Below are 26,871 nucleotides of genomic sequence, written 5' to 3'. Positions count from 1 at the left end.
TAGAAGATGTCAATCTGATGTTACGGTGCACAATCTTGTGAACATCACTGCCAGCCTGTCTGGCCAATGTTATGTTCTAAAATGTGTTTTTAATCTAATAGATGATCAAATACTGCAGTGAGAAATTGATGCAGGAAGGGGGCACTATATACACTCATTTCCAGCTGATAAATTAATATGAAGAATTTACATGTTGTGCATTTCTCATTTTCAGTGACTCACGTGGTTGTAACAACTTCATTGTACAACATCCCAGGACAAACTGTGTGTCCCCACTGCCAGTAGACAGTGGTCACCCAAATAGAGCCCCTGTATGTCATAATATATATATAAACCATAGAGCTGAAACTATAAAGGAAACATTAAAACCCATTTAAAAAGAAAGAAAGTAATCATTCACTGTGTTTCCTCTTACAACCTGCCCAGGGCTGTAGTGGTAAATGAAAGCTTGGGTAAACCTTACTACAGACAGTCTATTGTGGCTGTGAGGCCTCATGGATGGATAGATGGACAAATCAGTCTCTATCTTAAAAACAAATCTTGATTTTCACACTGTTTATATGCTTCTTAATATAGATTAATGTTTGTACAATAACAAAATAACAAAACTGACTCATGGGGAATTAATTTGCTCAAACTTAAAGCCAAATCAAGACAACAGTTTGACTTATAGATGAATCATTCAGATGAATGATGAATCAGCATTTTATGTTTCATAATAACATAAACTTTCTGTCAATTGTAGTGCTGAGTCTACTGACAGTTATTGAGGTCAACAACCTTTAAACAGCTTAAGAAAACATCATGTTAATTGAATTATTGTGTAGTGTTAGTACTGTATTCAAATTCAATCTCATGCTTTGACTTTTGTTTGTTGGGATGTTATTTAGTTTATATTTGGATAACAGACTGTGCCTTTTTACCCAGACAGTAATTCATCTAGACACAGTTGTAAGTTAGACTTTAAGAGTTTTCTCTGCCTCCTGTTGAATTTGTTCATGTCTCTCCTCACCTGACACCTAGACTGCTTCTATGTGTTTCGCTTTCCTCCTTAAACTTTTTCATTAAATCTTGAATCAGTTGCACCTTCTTCCTTCTTGAATCAGTTCTTTACTTTCTCCTTGTTTTTCTTTCAACACCATTTCTCCCTGCAATTCATCCTCTCTCTGACAGAGCATGAAGCAGAACTTTAACCTGTATGGTGTTAATTACAGTAATTGTGGACAAATGATACACAGTGGGAATGCATCAGCAGTCAAGCTATCCAAACTATCAAGCTACATTAACATAAAAGTAATGTAAATTAATAACTCTAGATAAACTGGGCGGTTAAACATCACTAATGTCAATTTAAAAAACTTACTTTGCTGTATTTTGTCTGACTGATTATTATTTGATGCCGCACATGTCAGTTAATATCATATATCAATGACATATGAAATTCTGTGGCAGGATCAGGACACAAAGTCATTTACATATACAAGCCAATTACACTATCCTGATCATGAATTGGGAAGGGTAACTCACCTTATCTGTAGCCCATAAAAGCATTTCATGCTCTACAACATTATTTTGATTTTCTTTACTACTAAATACTATACTAGTATTTTGAGTACTGAAGGCATTTCATCACTTATTCAATTGTAACTTTGTTAAGGACTAGTTATTTGGTGGCTGTTTCCCTCTATCAGGAAAAAATCAGAGATAAGATATGAATACTGATATGTAATGACAAATGATAAGGCATGGGAGATTATATATATCACACACTGGGAAACTTAATTATTAACACAATAATAACATAATTATTAACTGATGAACATACAGTACCAATAAAATGTAAACTAATTTTGAGGTGTCTGCTATGGTATTGAGTTGCCTTGTTTGTCGAGAGCTGGAAGGATGCTGGTGAGTGTTGGCAGCCAACTTTGTTCTCTGGTGTGCTTAATATTTGTCTTGACTTTTATTATTGTGATTTAGTGCTTTTTGTTATTTTTAGATATTTCTTTTATACTGTTCTGTCCATTTTGTCTGCTTTGAATGGGTGTTTTTTGAATTTTATATTCAGTGCAATATACTGTACAATACACTGTTTTCCACTGAATTTTGGGCCATATTAACAGTGATGGATTCAATTATTGTACTTTTGTATGAACTGATGTACATTTGAATGGTGATGCATAGTTTAGGAAAAACATACAACAAACTCCATAGTCAGTAACAACAAATCTTGGAACTAAACTGAACGAAGTGATTCGAATCAACCAAGTGATTCAGGATTTCCACCTCTAATGTGTGGGCATACTGAAGGCCTAATAATATTCAAATTGAATCCAGCCAGGCATCAGTTTCATGGTTTCTGTTGATTATTGTTGTCCCTAAAACAAGCTCACAGGTGTGTTACCATCAACAAGTGGACTGCTGTGGTACAATGGACCATGATGAATTGTGGAATTCACTTGCTCTGAATATTGCTTTGAAGTGGTACTGGGATGTTTACATCACATTCACCTATCACCTCAATTCTATTCCTTAAATGCAATCCACTGCTGGACCATGGACATTAGAAAGCCAACTGCTTTGTCTTCCCCATTATATTGAGTGTGAGGTCAGGCCCCATGATACTTTGCAGAGCAGTTCATTTGGTGCATTTTAAGTTCAATTCCCTACGGCACCTCCCTTTCACCATGTTTGCGTTTCAATACTCTGAAAACTCAAGATGACTTTGATGAAATCGACCCTTTGAAGGCCGAGGGAGCAATTAAACAATGATGTAGATGCTTCACATTCACCGCACAATGCATTTTTGAGACGAACCAGCAACAAATTTTACATACCACCTTCGTTTAGAAAAACTGGACATAAATACAATATATTTTTGACAATGATGAAATCACCTGATGATTACATATTGCAATAATTTGCTGAAAACACCATTTCTTATTTGAGATTAATTGGTATGAGTTAAAGGCAGTGCACAGACACTTACTGTAAACAGCTGTTTCACGATTCATTATAAATAGTATTTGTGTAGTCTGCTGGACATCTCCAGAGACATCTCTTCATGAACATGGCAACTAATGCAGTCTCCTTAAGGCTGTCTGAGTTCTGGGAATTGTCTGCCTTGGCCTGGTTTGCCCAGACGGAAGCGCAGTTTGCGCTTTGGGAGATCACCGCAGATGCCACACAATATTATAATGTGGTGTCAGCCCTCAGGAGTTCAACAACAACCAGAGTGGTGAGCTTCCTCAAAAACCCTCCGGTGGAGGATAAATTTGAAATGCTAAAGGCTCAGTTCAAATCCTTTGAACTTTCTGATGCTGAGTGGGCTGGCCAGCTCTTTTCTCTTCAATGACTCGGTGACAGCAAGTTGTCTGAACTTATGGGAGAGCATAAACCGGACTTCCTCTTCCTCCAACTGTTTCTCTGACAGCTACCCTCTACAGGCTGCTCTTGCCACCACCGCCATCACTGACTACCGGGCTCTTCCTAGTGGGACAACAACACAGCATGGCCGTGCTGTTTCCAGCCTAGGCTTTTTCATCATTGACTGGAGTGTCACAGTCGCCACCTCAGCAGCAGCTCCCCCATGGCAATGAACCACCGGCCTGTGTTTTTACCACAAAGTTTGTGAGGCCAGCTCTCATTAGTGGCCATGCGCGTTGGCCGAGCAGCCTGTCCCTCCCAAGCCTGGAGAATTTGGCCTAACATGGGCAGCGCGCCTATCGAGGCCACCTCCTGGGACAGAGCCCCCCACAATTGGGGAATGGACCAGGGCTGGGCCGCCAACATCTAGGTCATCTCTGTGTACCACAGCGCTGAATGGCAGTCTAGGGCTATCAGGATGACCAACATCTGCTCTTGTCTCACTCTCTCCAGCAGTGGGGGAATGAGATAAAGAGTGGGAAAGGTCTAAATCAGCCTCCTTGGCTATGGCGCATGTTCAAACATGTCCACCCCCAAGGGTGGATTGTCTTGTGGCGTCAGGGAGAACCAGAGTGAGCAGCGAGTGTTGTTTCAACTGACGAACTGGTCCACTTCCACTCTCCTGAACTGGTTCCAAATCTGCCTCTCGACATGAGGTCAGCGCCCCTTTTTTCCACACCAGGAATATGGAGGGCTCTCAGAGACATGAGGTGTTCTGAGGCCCACACCAACAGGGCCATTATCAACAGGGCTGCAGATTGGACTGATGTAGGCAACCGTGGTGTGGTTGTCTGTTCTCACCAACACGTGTCTCCCCTTGACCAGAGTCAAGAAGTGTTGGAGAACCAGGAGCATTACCTGAAGTTCAAGGAGGTTGATGTGTCATTTTTCCCCTGAAGGCCACATCACCTATCGCTCTCCCCAGACTGGTGCATCCCCACCCCTTCAGGGACACATCTGTGAACACTGCAATGTAAGAGGTCACTTGACCCAGCGGTGTTCCTGCCAAGAGATGCTATGGAGACCCCTATTAATGCAGGTCCTCCAGCACTGATGGGGGAACATTCACCAAGGGGTGCTTGTGCCTCTTGAGATCTAAGCGCAGGCTGGCGATCCACTGTTTGCAGATGGCGCATGTGCAGGAGCCCCAGTGGAACAACTGGATGGCCCGCTGCCATAAGCCCCAATGCCTGCATGACAGTCAAAGCTGTCACTGCCACTCCCCGCTGCAGTCTGAGGACTGCCTGCTGCAGGGCTGTCCATCTGGTTTCCAACAGAACAACTCGCACCCTGAACAAGTCGAGCATGACTCCCAAATACTCAGCCTGCTGGTGTGACTGGGGGGTGCTCTTCTTCCAGTTGATGGCAACACAAACCTGGCTGCTTGGAAAATGGTCCATTCTCACTGGCCATGACAATGAGGTCATTTAAGTAGAAGAAGACTTTCATGCCTCAATCACACAGAGGTTGTAGCACCACGTTCAGTGTTTTTATTAAAACATTTTCAACATGTGAACACACACACAAATCTATCTCCTCTTGGGAGGATAGATTTATCTCCTTGATGCCAGAGAACGGAGGAGGAACACAGCAGAACTGAAGAGAATAACCCAGAAAAAGCTGAATATTCAACAGGCTGCTTCTCTCTCTTGATAGCTCCAGATAAGATTAGATAAGATAATAAGAACAAATCTTTACTTATCAGGTAAAGCTGACTAAGCATGCATGCTCATCTCTGCATTGCAATTCTTCATATTTAGTTCAACACATTCAATGTTGGGAGCTGTTCAGTGAAGAAGAAAATACACATTTGGGTAGAGACTTGATAATCAAGTGATGTCTGGGAACAACTCCTTGATCAACAAGATGCCAACTGTGTGTCTTTCCTGCCTTTGACCCCTGCTGATTTTACCTTTTTGATCCTGCAGCAACCCCACCTGTTTTTGCCCCCTTGATTTCACCTACTTGAGAGTTCCCCCCCCTTACCACGCTGCCTTGATCCTGTATGCAAATGCCCTACCTCCCTACCTTTTGTTTGATCTTATGGTATAAAGTGTTTCCATCCCCTCTGCTCTGAGTCAGTCTACTGTATCAGACCAGCTCTGTGTCGGTAAGCTGACCGCATTTCCGGAATGCTATTAAACCACTTCCACCACAGCAAACTTTGAACAAGGACTTGAGTGACTTTCTTCAACATCAGTAAAACCACAGCCTTCTACTGTAGCCACTGGGCAGTTTGTGGCTCAGTGGTGCCTTAATAGTAGTTGTAGAGAGAAAGTAGTTCTCCTGTATTTGTGGCTGTTTAGTCATTACTTGTCCCTGGTTTATATGGACACACCGATGGGGTCAAGCAAGGACCTAGTGGGAGGGGGGCTTGGCATAAAAGGATGGGAGGGTATAGGGGTGTTAGACAGGGAGACACTCTCAGGCAGCATGCTGGGCATGGTGCCCTGCTTCCCTATTGCTGGCCCCTTGGCACTTAGACTGGCAACAGCATGCTGTGACTTCATCCTAGCAAAAGCATCTAAGATTTTGGCTGTCTGCCGTGGTGTCCCCAGCCAATCGGGGCACACACAGTGCCAGATCACTCCAGAGGTAGCCAATAGTAAGTCTGGATGTGCTTAGTGTCATCCCTCTCAGATATGAATTCCTTTAAACCCACAAGGTACACAAATGCAGACACAAACACGAAGCTCTAATTCAGAGTGTGCACACATTTACAGAGTCTCTGTGTATGGATGGAAAGGAGAAGAGATACAAAAACAGTCTCTGTTTGTGTTTTCAAGTGAATGTACCTCTGTATACTCTTCAGTAAGTCCAGTTCAGACCTGTCAGCATCTTCAAATCACCACACATCTAGTGTTTCACATAAAGGTGGCAAGTCACCACTGCTGCATTTAGATATTTGTCTCCCTCTTGTGGACAATCTGAATAATGCAGGGGGTGTTGGTATTGTGAAAGGGTATACTGTAGTACCAAGTATATCACTGAGGAATAAATACAGTTTTATAGCAGTATATATAATTTTAATCCATGAGGAAAATTATGACAAACATTGTTGTTCATATTTGAATCTTTATTTTCTAAATGCAAGAACAAATCCAGTGATAGAATATTTGTTTGTGACATTGATATTTCAAAGTCAGAATTTACAGCTTCATTTATTTATTTTTTTCCTTTCTTACACATATACATGCCACACCAACTATAAAGCTGAAACATAAAAAGAAATCAATATAGTATCAACAAATTCTATATACTAAAATGAGAGAAAAAAACAATAAAATGAAAATGAGTTCACCAGACTTTAAAGCTATTCCGGCCATGTGCTGTCAAAAGTCCACATTAAGATCATGAAATTGGAGTTGTCCTGTGGTCATCATCACTTAGTCTAAAAGGGAAAAAAAACCCCACAGGGAATGTGTCAGGATCTGGTGAAAGTTTTATCTTGCATAAAAGTATATTAAAAAAAAGTTTAATTTAAACTACAGAAAAATATCAATATTGATAAAGTTTAGAATGATGACAATAGTAAAAATTGCAGAGATAACAAAACCATACAAGTGAGATTACATACTGTACAGTGAGATTACCTTAAAATACCAAAAGTACTTCAGCTCCTGTATCTCACCTTGATCATTGTAGCCAAGACACCATAGACCATGGAGATGAGGAAAAACAGGAGGAACATGAAAGCCATATACCAGCTTTCCACTCCTAAGTCCTGGTTAACATTGGCATGCATGATGTCATCTAAGAAACCGCAGTTCTCCAAGATTTCTGTGACAGAATTAAAATGAGATCTGTCAGTGTTGTTACTGACTCACAAATGTGTGAAATAGGTGGTTAGGTATGTGAAAAATGAATGTGCAAGAAAGATGTGGATCAGTGGACTAACTGGCACCTGGTTTAGATATATTCAGGGCTAGAATGATGGTTGTATGTGTCACCCTGCAGGTGTGGACCGCCCCGGATAACCAGTTGGATTGGGACAGACGAAGGCGACTTCGGATGCTGAACTTTCTGTCTTGGCCTCTGTGGGGTTGGCTGGTGCTGTAGTCCAACAGCTCCCAGGTGTCATCAAGGAACCAAGTGATGTTAATGGAAGCAGGACTGAAGCCGAACACCAGGCATCTAAGTTCACCAGAGCCCTCAAGCAAGGTGGCTGAGGGTTGGGTGGGTGTCACAGTGGCTGGAGAATAAAGTCATACATGGTCATGGAGGAAGAAAAATCATGGAATACTTATAAAGTAGGAGAGTAAGAAAAAAATCTTCTTGGAATTTGAAAAAAACAACTGCTTTTTAGTAACACTAAACCGGGAAGAATTACAGACTCTTAAGATATTTTTAACAACACTAGTGGACTGAAATTTTGCTGAATGTTAAGTCTCTGTTCACCAAACCCATCCGTTATAGTGCTTTTAAAGGCATTACAGATGACTCATGTCTGACAACACAAGAATAGGTCAATTCCTGGTCCTTGGTTTTAGATGTGTTTAATCTGCTGCTCATCGAAAAACTGCTCCCTGTATTTAATTTCCATACAGGGCTGTTAGTGTACTGAGTTGATGGAGGTCTATGGCCATCCTTCTCCCAGTTCACTATGAATTTAGATGGGAAAAATCCAGAAACTAGGCAAACCAGTGTGAGGATGTCTGACGTAGACAGCTCAGAGACAGTAGGTTGTATTATTTTCACTGTTGGTGGATGTAGCTCTTAAGAAACACAAAGAGAAGACAACAATAAATATTTCTATTTTGGCTCTTTCAATCTCATCATTTAGTCACATTCAGCATCATAGAGAATATAATTTTTAGCTGTTGAGTTTCTCATGCAATCTTGTCTTCTTAAAATATGCTGAACTCTAGAAATTCAGAAAACTCTGATTTATTCGGTCTTCTCCACTCCCTCCACACTCTGCAGCTTCCTTTGGGTTGGCCCAGTGTTTAAGGGTCGGTTGTCCTGTTGCCACGTCACACTCAGTGCGTCTGGAAAGAACTCACTTATGGTGCAAACAAGTTTGACTGCTGAGGTCCTGAATTCGCCTTCCCAAACAGGGTATAATGTGATGTTTAGAGAGACAATTTGTCCTGAAATAGAAAAGAGATTATTATTTATTTTCATGTATTATTCCACATTGTTGGACATTTTTAAAATTTTTAGCTGATTTGATCTCTTTAATTATACATACCTTCAGATTGTAGTCACAATTCTGAGTGTAATATCTTTGTATTTAGGCTAGATGGCAGAGTTGTACGTTTACAGTGTTTGGTATCTTAAAGTCAGGTGGAGATAAGGCTGGAAGTCTGTTGTGCGTATGTTGCAGCATGACAGGGCAGAGTGATTAGGGTTAGCAACAGGCGGAAGCATTGAGTAACACCCAGGTCCCAAAAAAGTACCAAATACAGAAGTGAAACGTGGCACAGAGCAACGATGCATCCCACACACCAGGTGTGAGGTGTGATTATGCCAGTAAGGGAAACACATTGCACATTTAAATGTCTCATATCAGTTTACATATCTTCACATCACATAGCTTTTACATGGCTCCTTGTGACATTGCTTAAGGTTTTAGTTCTCGAATCTATTAATAATAGACTATTAATAATAGACTCGAGAACTAAATCCCAATTTGCACATTGGATTGAACATGGTCTGTTGATTCCAGGTGCTGGGGAGGTGACAAGCATAACTGATAAATGTACACAATAAAAAATAGTAAAAAAACAAACAGAAGAAATAATACTGTAATGAGTATTATGTAATGAATGTTTAAAAGTAAAACTAGAGATAATAAGAACATTTTCTTAAGAGAGACAAAAGTTGGAGGAACAACATCAATGGTTATCTTCACTTAAACATTTATTTTCAAAAAGACAGAAGATTTTGTGATTAAATTGGAAAAAAGGACAACTGAGATTACTTACATAATACCTTAAGATTGTAAGAAACAATGCAAGAAAAATTGTTTTTTTTGTTGTTTTTTTTTTTTTTTTTTTACAGAAAGTTCACCTCATTTCATTTGACCTGAAAAGAAAAGAAAGAAATATGTATCAGTAACACTGCATCAAAACGATCACATACTTACTACTTGTCACCATTTAAATGTGTAGTTATTACAAATGTATTATATGACTAATGTATGTATACTCTAGTTAAAATAAAGCTGCATCATTAAATATCATAAACATGAATCCTCAATCTGGCCTGAGCTCTTTATAGGGATGTTCTTCACATTTTATGGAAGACATTTACAGCTGGAATCTAAATATTTATTTTGGATTTCATATGCATCATTGGGTCTACTTTTTTAGAAAATTATTGTTAAATGAGGCATTGCACCATTTCTTTCCCTGACGATTTGAAAAATAAATGCATCGAAGCATGGCACAAACAAAATGTTACAACTGGCTTCTGTTGTAGTTTGCTGCACTTATTTTTTTAGTTTAATTAACTAATGAGAATACAACTATTTGGGGATATAATTTAACACACAAGAAAAAGACAAAAAAGAAAAAGAAAACCTGCAAGACATAGTGCAATTTAGTATAAAAGCCCCCAAATCTGAAATAAACATTGTCACTGAGGGGCTCGCGATGTTAAATCTTCGTTGAAGTATGACTCAAAATACCACTAGTTACTACACAGTTGATTCAGTCTATATATAGTCTGTAAACTCTTAATGCTTTACAAATGTGATTTTTATTTTAAGTTTGTAATGCTTGAATGCATGAAAGTGTTCAGGCGTTGCTGTTATTGTATCCGACCCCTGTAAATTAATACATAACCGATAGTTGAGATTTTGCTTTTTAGAATTTTTCCAAGAATCTAAAATGTAATGTAATAAAAGAGTGATGTAGTAGGTAAAGAGTGACAATTAAAATATTTATTACATCAACAAGATGTTGTCAAACATTCATAATGATTTATGACATTTAGGTGTAGTTGGTAGTTGTGATGTGATAACATTACAATGACTATTACATTTTTAAAATGACAACAAAAGGTGGCTTCTATCAACCCATCTGAGTTATTTCCATAAAATTATTTACCCAGTTGTCTTTCTCTTGTTGAGTTAAATCTGTGCACATATAAACTCATAATTACCTTGGAAGCAGTGGTTACAATGCTGAACAGCAGACTGATGAGGAAGAGAAGAATGAAAGTGATGGCTGTACTCCCCATGTCATCTTGTTCTTGATCTGTTCCTGGCTCCGTGGCATAGCTGCCATTGTTGTTCACCTCATCTGGATGCACTGCAATATGTCAATTAATACTTGAGATAATCCACACCCAGCTTTCAACAATAGCTCATGAGACAATGACCATTTCATTCCTCATTATCTCAAATCTATTTCTCTTAGTAGGATGATATATTCTATAAGCTCACAGGTTAGAGTGGATTCAATCATTGAATCAATCAGTCAGTCACGCAATCAATTATAAAGTATAAAAAAGTATCAAGTATAAAAAAGACAACCACAATTTAAAAAAACCAGCTCTGGCATATATCTTATTACTTATTACATTATTATGAGTGTACCATAAGGCCTAATCGTCAAATGTGTCCCTCTAAAATGTTGATTATGTTAATTACAGTGGCCCTAAAAAGATCCTGAATTGCTTTTGAAAGACCCCATTATTGGTGTGGCATGCATTACTTGGCTTGAGAATCAGTATCGTTATAATATGACTGAGAGACCACAGCGACTGAGTCAGACCTTGACAACCATCTCTCTTGTGTTGAGGGTGCAAGACCCAGTAGAGGAAACACACGTACACAAAGACAAGTCACAGAGACAATATTAATAAACTAGCTACAAATAAACATGAATATATATAACACATGTTTTTAAAAATATGTAATTATTACCTAAATGTGGTAGGGTGTATGTGGTGTTATTCTAGTAAATACAATATCAGAGGGTGTAATAACTGATGAACTGATATACTGTCATGTCACTATGCTTTAAAACTCAAATATGCTGATATTTTCACCTAATCTATGATGCATTACACTATGACAGCACACATTCAATAAACATGTAGTTCCAAATAAAGACATGAAATGCATGTGACATACAACAACAGTTGCAAAGTGTTTTTTTTTTTATTTTGATTTTAAATCTGCATTAACAAGACAAACACAATGTCATATCACAAGCAACAAACATTAAACAACAAACAGCAGAAGACACAGCAACACAAAATAACATCTAATGGGCCTTGCACGTGTCAGGGATGTTGAGGTTGACCAGATTGGTTTGCGCAGATGATCCGTGCGCAAAGGACCTGACGATGGCTTTAGTTGTGTTTTTCAGAGATTCATGGTAAACTACACAGCTATACACCGTGTCACTGTCCTTCCATTTGCCAAGGCTGAGTGTTAACTGGCCATAGACAGAATAGAATCCATTGCTCTCTACAGGGTTTGTGGTACTGATATCGTAATTTGAATCTGCTGGCACATCATCAACAAGCCAAGACACCAAAACCTCCTTGGGGTAGAAGCCTTTCACAAAGCAAGTCAGGGTCACCGTTTCTTTATTAGCCTGTTCTACTGGAAGCAGCATGAACACCGAAGGACGCTGTTTAGGTCCTACTGCAAGCATGAGAAAACAATTAGGCCTCTCGCCACAGATAAAAGTACCTACTGTATGACATCATATACACAAATATACAAAATGACAATGGGAGTCAAACATAGGATTTTAGTATAAAATTGTGGTTTTCCTACCAGTCTTCCTTTCATACACTCTCTTTATTGGTTCCAGAAAATCTGTATGTTGAACAACGCAGACACGTTTTATCCCAGCAGTCCATTCGTCATACGTGATGTCAAGTGAAACGTCAATCAGGCCTTTAAATCCATCAGCGGGGACTGATTCTTCAATCATGCTCTTTCCATCCTCATCCTCCCAAAAAATCTTCGTGACCTGTGGCTTTTTTATCTTGACTTGACATACTAAAGTTCCTTTACTCTCTACAAACATGTCCGTCATTGTGGGGCCTTTGATCTCTACTTCCACATCTAGTACTTCACATTCAGCTGGTTATGTAGAGTGAAGAATTATTTAACAATTATTGAATGAACATGGCTGCAAAAGCATTAGAATTGAAATTGAATTTACATCATTTAAAAAAAAAAAAGAAATATACTCACTTGGCTCAGGACATGACCCTCCGTAGGTCACAGTTGAATTCACAAATGCGTTTTCATTTTTCCCCTTAAACTCACATGTAAACTTAGTGGAATAAGGAATCAAGTCCCCGGTGGGTACCATGAGAAAACTTGCTACACTGTACAGTGTCTTTCCATCGTTGGTCTGGTTTTCCATAATGGGTGTATTGATCTCATATAGTTTGTCGAAGATTTCCCCGTCATCTTTCAGCCATTTGATCTCATATTCTTTTGGTGAGAAATCTTTGGCATAGCAGGAGAAGGAAGCCTCACTTCCATCATCAGTGGAGGCCAGCACTTTAAGAGTTGGCAACTCAAAAACTGCTGAAAAACACACATATACACAAATATATGTATGTGGAAGCCAGGAATAATATATTCATATATGCAGAAGCAGAGGTGAACAGTTTGCTACAATGTCCATTTAATCTATAGACTGTACTAGTGTATGTTATGCAACTTGCATGTATACGTGAACATACTCTCCTCAAATTAACATTTAACTTGTTACTCAAGTGTGCAGAAAGAGTCAAAAGGAAATTTCCATAGAAAAAAACAAACAATTATAACATACTTTTGACAGTATATGTTCGCTTCTGCATATACATTGACTGTTCAGGCAAGCAAACACAGATTAAACATTTGTTATGAACAGTGAATGTTAATTAACAACATACAGTGAACGTGAAAGCAGACAGAGATCAAGAAGAACAAGAACTATTATGCAGATAGATGGACAGAAGCAGAACACTTTGCAATAATCTGCTCTTGGACAGGTGAGAGAAAGTCAGCAGCTGAATATACATGAGCAAGCCTCAGCCTTTTTATTCCACCTCACTGTTTGTTTTGCCTGCTAGGCCTAAAAATATCTGAGATTATGTCACACTATTTAATATTTTGACAGTTCTCCAATAATGTTTCTCAGAAAAACCAACAAAGCAAAGTAATAGAAATTAACTTTCTATAGACAAACTACAACAATAACACTGACTTATAACTTTATTATAGTTTCCTTCTCATCTTTTAGTCTTTCATTTTATCTGGTAAAGCACTCGGATCTGCATTTATTGCATGAATTGTGATATATAAATACATTTATTATAAAATTATTATAACAGCAAGAGTTTTGTAACTTGAATAGTTATTTACTAGTTATTTGACATAAGGTCACCAAATGACTTTGTAAAAAAGCTAAATTAAATTAAATCCAGTATGACATAATCAATCAGTTATTATTCCCAAACTGCATGTACATTTTTTTTTTGCACAGTTATAAAATATGTCAACAACACTGTCATGCTAAAAACCGTAGTTCAACTATTCTATATCTATATCAACTATTTAAAGTAATTTGTAATAATATATGACATGGGATAAGTCTTACGTGGTTGAGGTGGATAGGGAGGTACATAAGAAGTTCCCTCTGGATGTGTCACAATACACTGAAAATGTTGCTTTGCCTCCCAGTCCTGTCTCCTCACTTGGACTTCACTGACTCCCATATAAAATTCGCCTTTCTGTACTGGAGGATACTGGATGAAGTCAGTCAGGGCAGCTCCATTTTTGGTCCATGAGAAGGTCACTGAACTGGGTGTGAACTCGGTGGCGAGGCAGCCAAGAGTGACCATGTCTCCAGTCCCAGAGCCACATGGTGCCAGGGGAAACACAGTCGGTGCACGTGGTGTGGCTAAAGAGGGGAAAAGCAGACATGTAATTAACATATCAAAATAAAATTTAATGTCAACATAACAGTTATTTTTCACCAAGAACCGGTTACAACAAAGAGATGTACAATTGAGTTGATACAGTTGTATAACAAAGCACAGCATGAAAACCATTACCTTTTTAAATGGTGAAATTGGAAATATAAAGTTCCCTCCATACGCGGACCTTTGTCACCCGATCCCATTTATTTAGACATTTTATGTTGCACTAAGATTAACACACCTAAATAACATTATTTGTGTGATTTTGTTATTCCATATAGAATAGGTAAATCTCTTTCAATGCATAACTTTAACAACATCTAAAACAATAATTATTTGTAATTTTGAAATTGCAGCACGGATCGGATAAACGGATAAACGACCGATCAACTGACCGTGTTGATTGCAGTCACATTATAAGTGCCAGTAGGAACAATTTGTCACAAAAACGTATTTCTTCTGTTTCAATTTAGCGATTATTTATGAGATCAAAGAGTATTCTTACCTGATGAAACAGTTACTGTTGTACCCTTTCCCCAATAGTCAAAAGCACCGTAGTAGCACAGTGCTGAATCTACTTAACTGTTAGTATAAAAACGCTACATCTACTAATGGCCTGCGTAAAAAGTTAACCTTTACATTTAATTAACCCTGTTTTGTTATAAAATTCACTTTAACGACCAAAATATAAATTTGCCAAAAATATCCTTCATCGTATCCTACTGAGAATATCGCTGTTTTGACTTTTCTCATGTTAAAAACACTTTGCTTTACAATACAGAGAAGTTACAGTATAACTTAAACATGACTTTTCACAGTTTGAAACACATCCTGCTGTAGATTTTAAATGGTACATATTTTACCTGATGTTACTGTTACCATAGTGCCTTTTCCCCAGTAGTCAAAAGCCCAGTTGTCACAGTAAAGTAAGTCAATTCACACTTCTCACAAAAACCCATTACTATCCCATTACTTCATGTCATACAATGTGATTCAGGAAACAATTCAAATCACACTAAAATATACAGCAGTTGATAGACTTATGTTAACTGTCTTATGTTAACAGTCAGGAGTTTTAAACTTTTGATCAGTTCTTTGTCAGGCTACAAAATGCTGTTGGCTGTCTTATCACTGGCCAACAGTTGTGACCACCTGAAAATGATTATATATATTTTAATGATGTGATTAGGAATTTCTTTCTTCAATCGGAAATAATAAAAGAACATACCTGAGGTGACGGTGACCATCGTGCCTTTTCCCCAGTAGTCAAAAGCATTGTCACAGTCTAACAAATTGTTAACCACTGCATACAAAAACCTGTTCCCAGCTAACTACACTTTCCATGGAAGCTTATTTCATGACAATCTACCCTCTGACATATTTTCCCCGGCTTTTGCAAATTTGGATTCAGAAGATGAAACAAAAGATGATTTTCACCACCAAAGTTTCAACTGAGTCTACTGTTTATGACACATTTAACATATTCTAGAAATGAATTAAGTGTGTAGGATCACAACTGGACTTCTTAAAAAAATAAACAGTTTTTAAATCAAAATCTACACATTTAAGAAGAAAACAGGATTGACTTACCTGATGTAATTGTAACCATCGTGCCTTTTCCCCAGTAATCAAAACGACTGTCACAGTGTAATATGCCAACACATCCAACATACAAAAACAAGCACCTTAAAGATGCCAGTGATGGCACCAAAGACTAAATATGCTATATTAAACAATGCAATTATTACATTTTCATTCTGTAAACAAAAACTTCTTATTTTACCTGCTGTGACCGTCACTGTTGTTCCTTTTCCCCAGTAGTCAAAGTAGTAGTCACAGTGACAGGTTTCAATAGCACTTTAGTACAAAAAATACTTTACAGCTTGTATCATCTAAAAGATTATTGTAATTATTCAGTAAACTTTACCCTGATCTTCCTTTGCTTTCACTTCAGAATACACACCAGTTTAAGTACAAAATATATCACCATAAAGTTAATGATAAACCAGACAGATATTGAGTCGTCTTTACTCTAAATAATTAGATTATTACTTACCAGAAGTGACTGTGACTTGAGTCCCTTTTCCCCAGTAGTCAAAGTAGTCATCACAGTGGTGTACTATGATCTGCTTCTAATACAAATACCAGTAACAGTTTAAACCAATTTATTAACCATTTCCCCTTGAGATTGTCATTTCCTGTGGTCTGAGTTATGTAAAATTATGTACATGTGTTTGCCAACGGTTAGTGAAACTTCCTCTTTATCAAGCCTCCTGACAGCTCCAATTCCTGCCACATGGAGTTTACACAAGCAGATGAATTTGATTCAACCAAATTATTATAAAGCTTGATATAATAATAATTGTTATTTAATTTCAAGTCTGCACATTTATTTCTTACTGGCATTAACTGAGGCCTGGCTGTGAAATTTATCCAACAAAATTAAGGTTTATAAATGTAAAGAATACACACCTATACATTAATTAGATATAACTGCTGTTATAAACTGATTATAATGTGATTGCAACGATTGCACCTGGAAAGCCATGGTAACACCATAAAAATCTGGTATGGTAATTTGGTCACTACCATGATGGTACTATTCTGTATTTCTATGGGACAACAATATCATGTTATTGTGCCATACTATTATAAAATGAAATGCCATGTGTAAGCATGATCAGTCATCATCAAGAAACATGATCAGAAATCATGAATTTAAATTAGTGTTCATGACTGAACATTCTGTGATCTCTGTATACACATGAAAAGTTTGTATAATAAATTATAAATAATTTTCAACATTAGGACTGAACAATAATTTGCTATATTTTATTAGTGGAAATGTATAGTATTGATATCATGTCATGTTTCAACAAAATCAACAATAAAAAACTAATAAAAAACTACAGAATAATCAAGGTTTGTTCATCACTTTGGTCTAATAACAGTGAAGCACAGCTGAGTGCATTTATACATAAATTTGAATACATGTGCCATATTGTGATATTGGAAAAAATATTTTTTTTGATGTTGTGATTGTGTTACATTATAGCTGCTAGCTGGTGATCAGGGAACATCTGAAAGATTGCTGGTAAATTTTCTTGCTGTTTGTGCTTCCTTTTTGGATCTGGCATCTGAAATGAATGTTTTTTGCTGGTGTGGAGGAGAGAGGGGGAGAGAACTTTGATAGGTGAATGAGACAGAAGGCCAACTATGCCATCTGGGGAATTTCACCCCAGGAAATATGTATGACTGGGAAATGGGTATTACCAAATATCAATAACCTCGAGTTCATAATTAATCAAGGCACATAGACTCGTTCACTGAGGGGACAGAGACATGGTTCAAACATATTTTTTTATTCAATCAAATGAGGAAACTGGAAAATGTTGCTGGAAAGACAAAGGAGTTAGTGGTAAAACACAATATAGAGTTAAGAAGTGGTAAAAGTATTCTTTTATTACAAAACTATTTTAAAATAAAATAAAAATCTTTTACCATTATAAGTCTAAGTGTACTACTGGTATTTTAAAGAAATAAGACAAGCAAAACTAGAATGGGCTGAGACTGCTAAATGGGGTGGCAGGCTGTGTTGAGGGGTGCTACCACATACTCACCACAAGTGCAGTTACAGCAACCTAAACACACGCACACAGCAAACATGTGAACCATTTGTGTGTCCCAGTGTCTTTAACCACAGCAAACAGTGAAGGGACCTCACCCAGGGTGACTATCCTCCCCAGTAGACTGGCACTCAGCTCCACTGAATTAAGGACATAAAAGGAACTACAAACAAGGTTAAACAAAATTAGCAGGTCCAGCTCTAGACAACAGGGGGCCCTAGACAAGATTTTCTTTGGGGGCCCTCTTTACTTTGCCTGTAGCCGACTATGACTTATTTTATGACTTATTTCATCTATGAAATAAAACTATTAACTATATACAGTGTATAGTTTGCAGGTTTATAGCTAGGAAATCTAAATTATAAAATAAGGGCTGCATTTAAAAATAAAATACATAACAGATCTTTTGAAAAATGTACATCTTAAAATAAAGTGGATTGATCATTTTAGGCTCTTAGATTGTTTTCTGTGCCTTCAGTTCGGATTTGAGTGGGTATGTTTGCTCAAAAGATTTGTGCTTTGTCTTGTAGCGGCGTGTCATATCTCTGCTTTTAATAATCACTATGTTTAGAATATATGAGACATACTGGTTATGAACTGCCTGTGGGAAGAATGTATGTGCAAGAGTCTGTCCATTCTTGATTAAAAGCTTTGTTATCACTGTCTTCTTTTTTCTTTTTAAATCACGCCATGTGAATTTACTTTTCTGTGACTCGCTTATTTCTCCGACTGTTGTCTCTTGTCTTGTCTGTCCCCCGTGTGTGTATCTCACTGGACCTTTCTCAAAACCAAGTGCACCAAGTTCGGACTTGTGTATTTGCTAGTTTGGACTTCGCAAGTTCGACTTGGGATTACAAACTTCTCAGGACGAGAGGATACCCAGTTATATTTATCAATGAAGCCTGATGAAACCAATCAGTTAAACAAACTCCAAGCATGCCTTAAGGACATAAAGACCTGGATGAGCTGCAATTTTCTACTACTAAACTCAGATAAAACTAACAAAAGTTATTGTGCTTGGCCCTAAACACCTTAGAAACACATTATCTAATGATATAGTTGCTCTGGATGGCATTACCCTGGCCTCCAGCACCACTGTAAGGAATCTGGGAGTTATCTTTGATTAGGATATGTCCTTTAACTCCCACATAAATCAAATCTCAAGGACTGTCTTTTTTCACTTACGTAATATCGCAAAAATCAGGCACATCCTGTCCCAAAAAGATGCAGAAAAACTAGTCTACGCATTTGTTACTTCTAGGCTGGATTATATCAGGCTGCCCTAACAAGTCTCTAAAGACTCTCCAGCTGGTCCAGAATGCAGTTGCATGTGTACTGACTAAAACTAGACAAAGAGATCACATTTCTCCCATTTTAGCTTCTCCTAATCCTTCTCCTAACTTACAAAGCCCTTAATGGTCAGGCACCATCATGTCTTGAAGAGCTCATAGTACCGTATTATCCCACTAAAACACTGTGCTCCCAGAATGCAGGCTTACTGGTGGTTCCTATAGTCTTTAAAAGTAGAATGGGAGGCAGAGCCTTCAGCTATCAGGCTCCTCTCCTGTGGAACCATCTTCCAGATTTGGTCCAGGGTGCAGACACCCTCTCTATGTTTAAGAGTAGGCTTAAAACTTTCCTTTTTGATAAAGCTTATCAAAAAGGGCCGACCAGGCTCACCTTGGATCAGCCCCTAGTTATGCTGCTATAGGCCTAGACTGCTGGGGGATTTCCCATAATGCACTGAGCTCCTCTCTCTTCCTCCTCCTCTCCATCTGTATGCATTCATGTAACATCAATGCATGTCACTAACTTTGCATCTTCCCCGGAGTTTTCCCCCCCTCCCCTCTTTCTTTCTCTCTCTCAACCCAACCGGTCAAAGCAGATGGCCGCCCACCAAGAGCCAGGTTCTGCTTGAGGTTTCTACCCGTTAAAGGGGAGTTTTTCCTTACCGCTGTCGCCAAGTGCTTGCTCATGGGGGAATTATTGGGTCTCTGTAAATTAAAGAGTACAGTCTTGACCAGCTCTGTGTGAAAAGTGCCCTGAGATGACTTTTGTTGTGGTTTGGCGCTATATAAACAAAAATTGATTGATTGATTGAATGGGATGTAACTGCACACCTAAAACATCATAAAAACATCATGTTAATTGAGTTGTTATGTAGTGTTAGTACTGCATTCAAAGATCTATAAATCATGCTTTGACTTTTGTTTTTTGGGATGTCCTTTAGTTGATATTTGGATAACAGGCTGTGCCTTTATAAATATTTACCAGAACAGTAATTCATCCAGATACAGGTGTTTCTCTTTCCACCTTAAACTTTTTCTATAACTCTTGAATCAGTTGCACCTTCTTCCTTCCTGAATCAGTTCTTAACTTTCTCTTTCTTCTGTCTCAACTCTCCTAATTCCTTCACTCACTCTGAAAATGTAAAAAGCCTTCCTTTTAAAGTCTGACAGAGCATGAAGCAGAACTTTCACTTGTATGGTGTTAATTACAGTACTTGTGGACAAATGACACACAGTGGGAATATATCAGCAGTCAAGCTATCCAAAATATAAAGCTACATTAACATTAAAGTAATGTAAATTAGCAACTCCACTACTTACTTTCTTATATTTTGTCTGACAGATTATTATTTGATGCTGCACATGTCAGTTAATGTCATATATCAATGATATTTGACATTTTGTGGCAGTACAATATATGGTGATGCGACTGCTTGGTTTAGGAAAAACATACAACAAATTCCACAGTGAGTGACAACAAATCTGGGAATGAAACTGGAGGAAGTGATTCAAATCAACCTAGTGATTCAGGATTTCCACCCCTAGTGTGTGGGCACACTGTAGGCCTAATAATATTCAAGTTGAATCCAGCATGGCATCAATGTCATTGTTTCTGTCGATTATTGCTCACAAGCTCACAGATGTGTTACCGTCAACAAGTGGACAGCTGTGGTAAAATGGACCATGATGAATTGTAGGATAGCTACACTTGCTCTGATGCTTGAATGCAATCCACTGCTGGACCATGGACATTAGACTGCTTTGTCTTCCCCATTATAGTGAATGTGAGGTCAGGCCCCATTTTGACTTGTAGAGCAGCTCATATAGTGCGTTTTAAGTTCACGGCACCTACCCTCTGGAGAATCCCTTTCACCATGTCACCATTACAATACTCTGAAAACTCAAGTTGACTTCTATGTGATCGACCCTTCAAAGGTTGAGTGATTGAACAATGATGTAGATGCATCACATTAAACACACAATGCAGGTTTGAGAGAACCACCAACAAATTCTACACTCCAACTTCGTTCAGAAAACTGGACATAAATACAATATATTTTTTACAGTGATGAACTCACGTGATTATTATATATTGCAATAATTTGCTGAAAACACCATTTCTTATTTGACATTAATTAGTATGAGTTAAAAGCAGTGCACAGACACTTACTGTAAACAGCTGTTTAACGATTCACTATGAATAGTATTTGCGTAGTCTGCAAATTAGTTCAAGTATTTTCAACACATAATGTATATGGTGCTAAATGTTGAGGGAGAGATAAAGGAGGGTATGCAAAACAATTATTGAAAAGCACCATATAATCGTGAGGCAGGCTGATTTTTACATAGAACCCTTTCCCTTTTCGTTTGGTATAAGTTTCAGTTGTGTGGCACTGTACTATTGAATACTCTGTCAGTTCATCAATACTAATTTAAATATAATAATAATTTTCTCTGGTTTGACGCAGCTCTGATCTGTGGGAATAAGACCATGTTTCTCAGCACTGTTTGATGTAAAACCTGGTTTGATGACTGATCGATTGATAGCTACTGTAAATATGTCTGAGTTTAATAACTGAAAACTGTATAATGATACAATCATTTCAGACTTTGTTCTGGAAAATATAATGATACCTCTGATGCTGCCATCCGACAGATAGCAGCAAATATTGCACTCGCAACAGCAACACATTGAATGACTTCAGCCTCCTCAGAAATGTTACTGATGTCTGTGCCGTCATTTCCATACTTTTACAACCACAGTCTCTTCTCCCTGAATGGAGATGAAGTTTATTGCAGTTTTTCTGAAATCCAACACCATGTCAGTGGTATTGGCCACATTCAGAAGTACGTTTGTTCCTCCTGCACCACTCCACCAAGTTGGTCCAAAGGTCTCTGTACTCTGACGTCTGTCCACCTCTGATACACCCAAGAACTGCAGTCACCTGACACCTTCTGTAGATGACAGGACTTTGTACTGTGTTGTGGCAGACAGCAATAAGATTTGTGTGCCTGTGTTTCATTTTTTTCTGTTTACATTTCAGGCTCCTCAAAAATTGTAATTGAAAGTCTGAGAAGTGCACCTTGTTGAAGATATTATCATGGTCTCGTTGCTTAGCTGAAAACCGAGAGAAAGGCTTTAGGGGGAGGATACGTAGAAGGACATTTTCAGTTTCGATCAGCACTTGAAGAGTCACTTTGTTCCAGAGACACATCTGTAGAGGTCAGGTTCTCCTATTATATCTGTCTTCAGCTTTCTTAGTAACATGAACTAGTTTGATTGTGAAACTAAGAAACCATTTGTTAATTTTCAAGTTTAATTAGAGGATCAAGTAGCTTTTATGCTGTTATAGTTTTTGTTAATCATCTCAGTACAGTTTAGTTACAATTACAGTGTTAGCATTATCCTCCTCTTAACGAGGTAAATGTATTGATGAACTACTGATTTTTAAATTTAAATTTTTAAAACGATGAACTATTGTCTATTTTGCTGATATATGACTTTAACTTTGAAGGGGACATATTATGCTTTTTGAGATTTTCTGTCATTTATATTCTTTTTATACTAATGTTGGATGTCTATGTTAAACACGGTCAACATGCCAAAACTCATTATACTGTATTGAGTCAATTTGCCACTGATACAGAAAGATTAAAAAAGTCACTTTCATTGTGAACTTTAAATGTGATATTCTTTGAATATATTTATTATCTTTACTACTAGTTATTAGTCTCCATGTTATTTGGTTTTAGGCAATGACTTGTCTCAGATATTAGGGTTAAGTTCTACATTCACATGTTAATGTCTTACTTTACAGCTATGGGAGGAGGTAAGTTTTGACCTGCTAACACCCCCACCTTCTCATGGTAACATATTCAAAATATTGCATAACATTGTTAAAAACTTAATTATGGTAACATTCACAGAAAACATTGTTGATGAAGTGGTTTAAAATATGGCTTATGTCTTATGTAAACTATATATCTGCAGGTTTAAGTAAGCCATGGAGGGAGATTCCAGAGTGAGTACCATTGTGTTCTTTACACAATGCTGAAACCTTACATATCTTTTGCTTTTCAGCAGACATTTTGACTTGTCCAGGGCTCTATTGTGCATGCTCACTCACTGGCATGGCTTCCTGGGAGAAGTAATGGAATAGAACCATCATTAATGTTATTGATTAAGCCTGCACTATTGATTAAGCCTGCTTTGACAAGTCAGAATGTCTGCCGTGAAAATAGTCTATTGACTTGTCCTAATGAAGTTACTCAGCATTTACAGAAGCAAACTTTGACAGGAGCAGCCAAAACACACTTAACCTAACACATTTAAACATTTTAGATAGTTTATTGGCTGACACAATTAGTACTTTTTGATGTTATCTTAAATGTTGTAGAACATTTAGTGAGCCTGTAGAGGAAAGTGTTATCCTTAAACTTATCTGATGGTACCAAAGAAAATTCCCCAAATGTGCGATCTCTGATTGTCACTATTTGTATAATTTTCATTTATTATCTCCAATATCCTTACTTAAGCAACAATAACATAATGCCCTGACAGGGACCGGTGAGTGTTACTGCAATCACGGTTTACTTTTCCTTAAAAGACCAGTGTGTAATAATTAGTGGCATCTAGTGGTGAGGTTGCAACCAACTGAATGCCCCCCCCCCCCCCCCCCTCTTCCAAGTGAGTAGGAGAGCCTATGCTAAACGTGAAAGGCCCTCTCTAGAGCCAGTGTTTGGTTTGTCCATTCTGGGCTACTGTAGAAACATGATGCTGCAACATGGCAGGCTCTGTAGAAGAGGACCCGCTCCCTATGTAGATATGAAGGGCTCATCCCAAGGTAACGAAAACACAACAATTCTTATTTCCAGGTGACTATACACTAAAACATACTTATACCCATACCATATAACCATAATATTATATTCCATTTATAAGGTATTAGGTATTATAAGGTATTAGTAAAGGATTTTGATACTTATTCTCTCACATAATGGTGGATAAATGGTGGTGACAACAGTTATAATAACTATTCGAACCCATGTGTTATGATGTTATTTCTAAAATAAACATAAAGCCCAAGAGCTCCAGCACTCAGAAAGTGAATGAAAAAACAAATAAGACACCAAACACCACTAAGAATAATCACACACAATAATTTGTTGTGAGAGTAAAATACTGTATAATGATACTTTAGTTTAGCAAGAGAGTTAGTAAACATGTATGTATTTAATATTTTAATCTAGTCTAATCTGATATTTTTCTCTATTAAAAAGGAACAAAACTGATGATCTCAGCTTTGTGGAAAATTATCAGCCAAAAAAGAAAATGGTCAAACATCTCAGAATTCTGCTTCATGGACCAAGTGGTGCTGGCAAGTCCAGTTTCATCAACTCTGTCATCAGCTGTTTACAAGGCAGAATTAACTGTAACAGAGCTTTCACAGATGCAACCTCTGGGAGCAGCTTCACCACTCAAGTATGTCTTTTGATTGTGTTACTTATAAGCAAAGTTATCAGTCTTTATGTATTTTGTACAACATAAAACATCCAAGTGGCTGATCTGTAGATTACAACAGTACACTGATCAAACCACCAGATGTTATTACTGCCATTACGTGAATTACAAGTTGTGTAAGGCAATATAATCTTAAATGATTGTAGTTCCCTTTTCACAATTTTTTAAACTTTTTTTCAGACTTCTTTGTCTATGAAGAACAAATATTAACATTATAGATATGCAAAACTGGAGGTAAAAAATGATATTCAGCGTCAGCCAAAAAAATAAGATTTGAGTCAACAGATTACGAGAGACAGACAGGGGAGAAAGAGAAAAAAAGAATGAAGTGCAGTAATAATTGTAATCGACTGTAACAACTAAAACATTCAGTATGTGGAAAGTCACATCAAATATGCAAATTGGAAAACATTCACAAATAATGCAGCAGAGCAAAAGAATACTTATGCTCCTAAGAAATCATTCCTTTTATGGTTGAAAGTATTTTGACCTTTTGATTGAAGGTCAACAGATGTAGATTGTGTGAGTAAATATCTAAATGACTGCTTTTTACTGTAGGAATTACAATATGAGAGCTCATATGAGAGCTTGAAAATGACTGTACCTTCATTTTTTACAGTACAAAACTCACAAAATCAAGACTGAAAACTCAGCCAGTTCTTGTCCCTTTGTTTTCAATGACACCATGGGCCTTGATGAAGGAAATAACCATGGAGTCCATGTGGAAGACATCAAACTGGCCATGAAAGGACATGTGAGAGAAAACTACATGGTACAATTTTTTAATCTTTAACAATGTTCAAGTAATTTATTTTAACTGTTCTGCTTTTTTCACAAAAAAAGGAAACATATATTTTAATTGCACATTTAATGGATTAATTTTAAATTAATTTCTAGTTTGATCCTGAATCCTCATTGTCTGAGGGTGATGAAGGTTACAACCCATGCCCCACACTAGATGACAAAGTTCACATTCTGGTTCTTGTTGTTGATGCTGGTAAAGTATCTTTAATGGATGACAAAGTTGTGGAGAAAATGAAGGATGTACGACAGGCAGCCTGTGACTTGGGTAGGACCAGGCATCAAGATGCTTATCAATTTGTTTGCAGTCATGGTGCCCCAGTTCATATAAATCTAAATGACATGCAAAAAATAGAGTTTAAAATACTGATACATTTTCTGTCTCAATAGGGATTCCCCAATTGGCAATTCTAACAAAAATTGATGAAGCCTGTCCCATGGCTAAAACAAATGTACAAAATGTCTATAGAAGCAAGTATCTTAAGCAACAGGTAACTTTCTTTTTTCAATTTGTTGTTTGTAAGTGTTTGGGAATATATTATAAATTTACATTTCAGTATGCTTTTATCAGCACAGTTTAATTAATTGTGAACTGAAATACTGTTTCTTTAAAACTTAGATTGACATGTTCAGCCAGTTGGTGGGCCTTCCACTGAGCTGCATCTTTCTTGTGAAGAACTACAGTTCAGAAATCTTCACAAATGATGACATTGACACAATGATTCTGAACACACTGAGACAGATAATAAACTATGGAGAAGACTTCCTGGACAACCTGGAGCAAAACTGAAGCAAAACTTGTTTCATTGCAGCATCAAAAAATATGACACCACTTTATGATTTAAAAATGTACCTTTGAGTTGTAACTAAATAAATAACATATTTTCTAATTTTGAAGTATTTTACACACTTTTTGGGGATTTTCATCTAGAATGGATATAGTACATATGGTATCTACTATGTTATATGATACTACAGTATATTGACCTTGTTGAATATAAATAAGCCACAAATCATTCTGTTGTAATGAAAGCCTGGATGACTGTTTTTTCTCTGGCTGTGAAATTGAGATGTTGAATTTGCAACTTCAATCACATGAAAACAACATCTTCACAAATATGATAACATACATACAGATTTGTATAATATTTGTATATTGTATATACTGTATATGTATCAATCACTGGAAAACTAATGTTTAACTGATTAACATACAGTATCAATAAAATGTCAACTATCGAATGATAAAAGTAAACTATTATTATTCTCTCTCAGGAGAACATGTTTCCCTCTGAAATAGAAGGGACTGAATCGGTAAAAG

At 37.4% G+C, this 26,871-nt stretch overlaps 1 protein-coding gene, 1 long non-coding RNA gene and 1 gene segment (V, D, J or C); 1 reads left to right on the top strand and 2 right to left on the bottom strand.

Annotated features, from left to right (window-relative positions):
* Positions 1 to 26,364, top strand: part of LOC122966486 (interferon-induced protein 44-like) — a 36,152-nt gene extending 9,788 nt beyond the window's left edge. For 2 of the 5 annotated variants that reach the window (XM_044330774.1, XM_044330771.1), the window contains 5 exons: positions 24,509 to 24,710; positions 25,369 to 25,521; positions 25,647 to 25,818; positions 25,941 to 26,041; positions 26,184 to 26,364. In XM_044330774.1, coding sequence (XP_044186709.1) covers positions 24,509 to 24,710; positions 25,369 to 25,521; positions 25,647 to 25,818; positions 25,941 to 26,041; positions 26,184 to 26,255 — 700 coding nt within the window. In that variant the 3' untranslated portion in view covers positions 26,256 to 26,364. The other 3 variants (XM_044330773.1, XM_044330772.1, XM_044330770.1) reach the window with 3 other exon arrangements.
* LOC122966563 lies at positions 6,482 to 7,804 on the bottom strand. The gene is made up of 3 exons (XR_006398406.1): positions 7,331 to 7,804; positions 7,058 to 7,206; positions 6,482 to 6,817 (listed from the first exon to the last, which is right to left on the bottom strand). It is a non-coding gene; the product is annotated as an uncharacterized LOC122966563 (long non-coding RNA).
* Positions 11,518 to 15,744, bottom strand: LOC122966479. The segment is given in 5 exon segments: positions 11,518 to 12,028; positions 12,164 to 12,475; positions 12,590 to 12,931; positions 13,992 to 14,294; positions 15,542 to 15,744. Coding segments are annotated over 5 exon segments (1,362 nt in total).
* Positions 26,365 to 26,871: the final 507 nt, after the last annotated feature.

The sequence above is a fragment of the Thunnus albacares genome, chromosome 17 (genome assembly GCF_914725855.1).
Source record: "Thunnus albacares chromosome 17, fThuAlb1.1, whole genome shotgun sequence".
In the NCBI taxonomy this organism is placed as follows: Eukaryota; Metazoa; Chordata; class Actinopteri; order Scombriformes; family Scombridae; genus Thunnus; species Thunnus albacares.
Note: the sequence above shows the minus strand (reverse complement) of the source record. Positions and strands in the feature narration are given on the sequence as shown.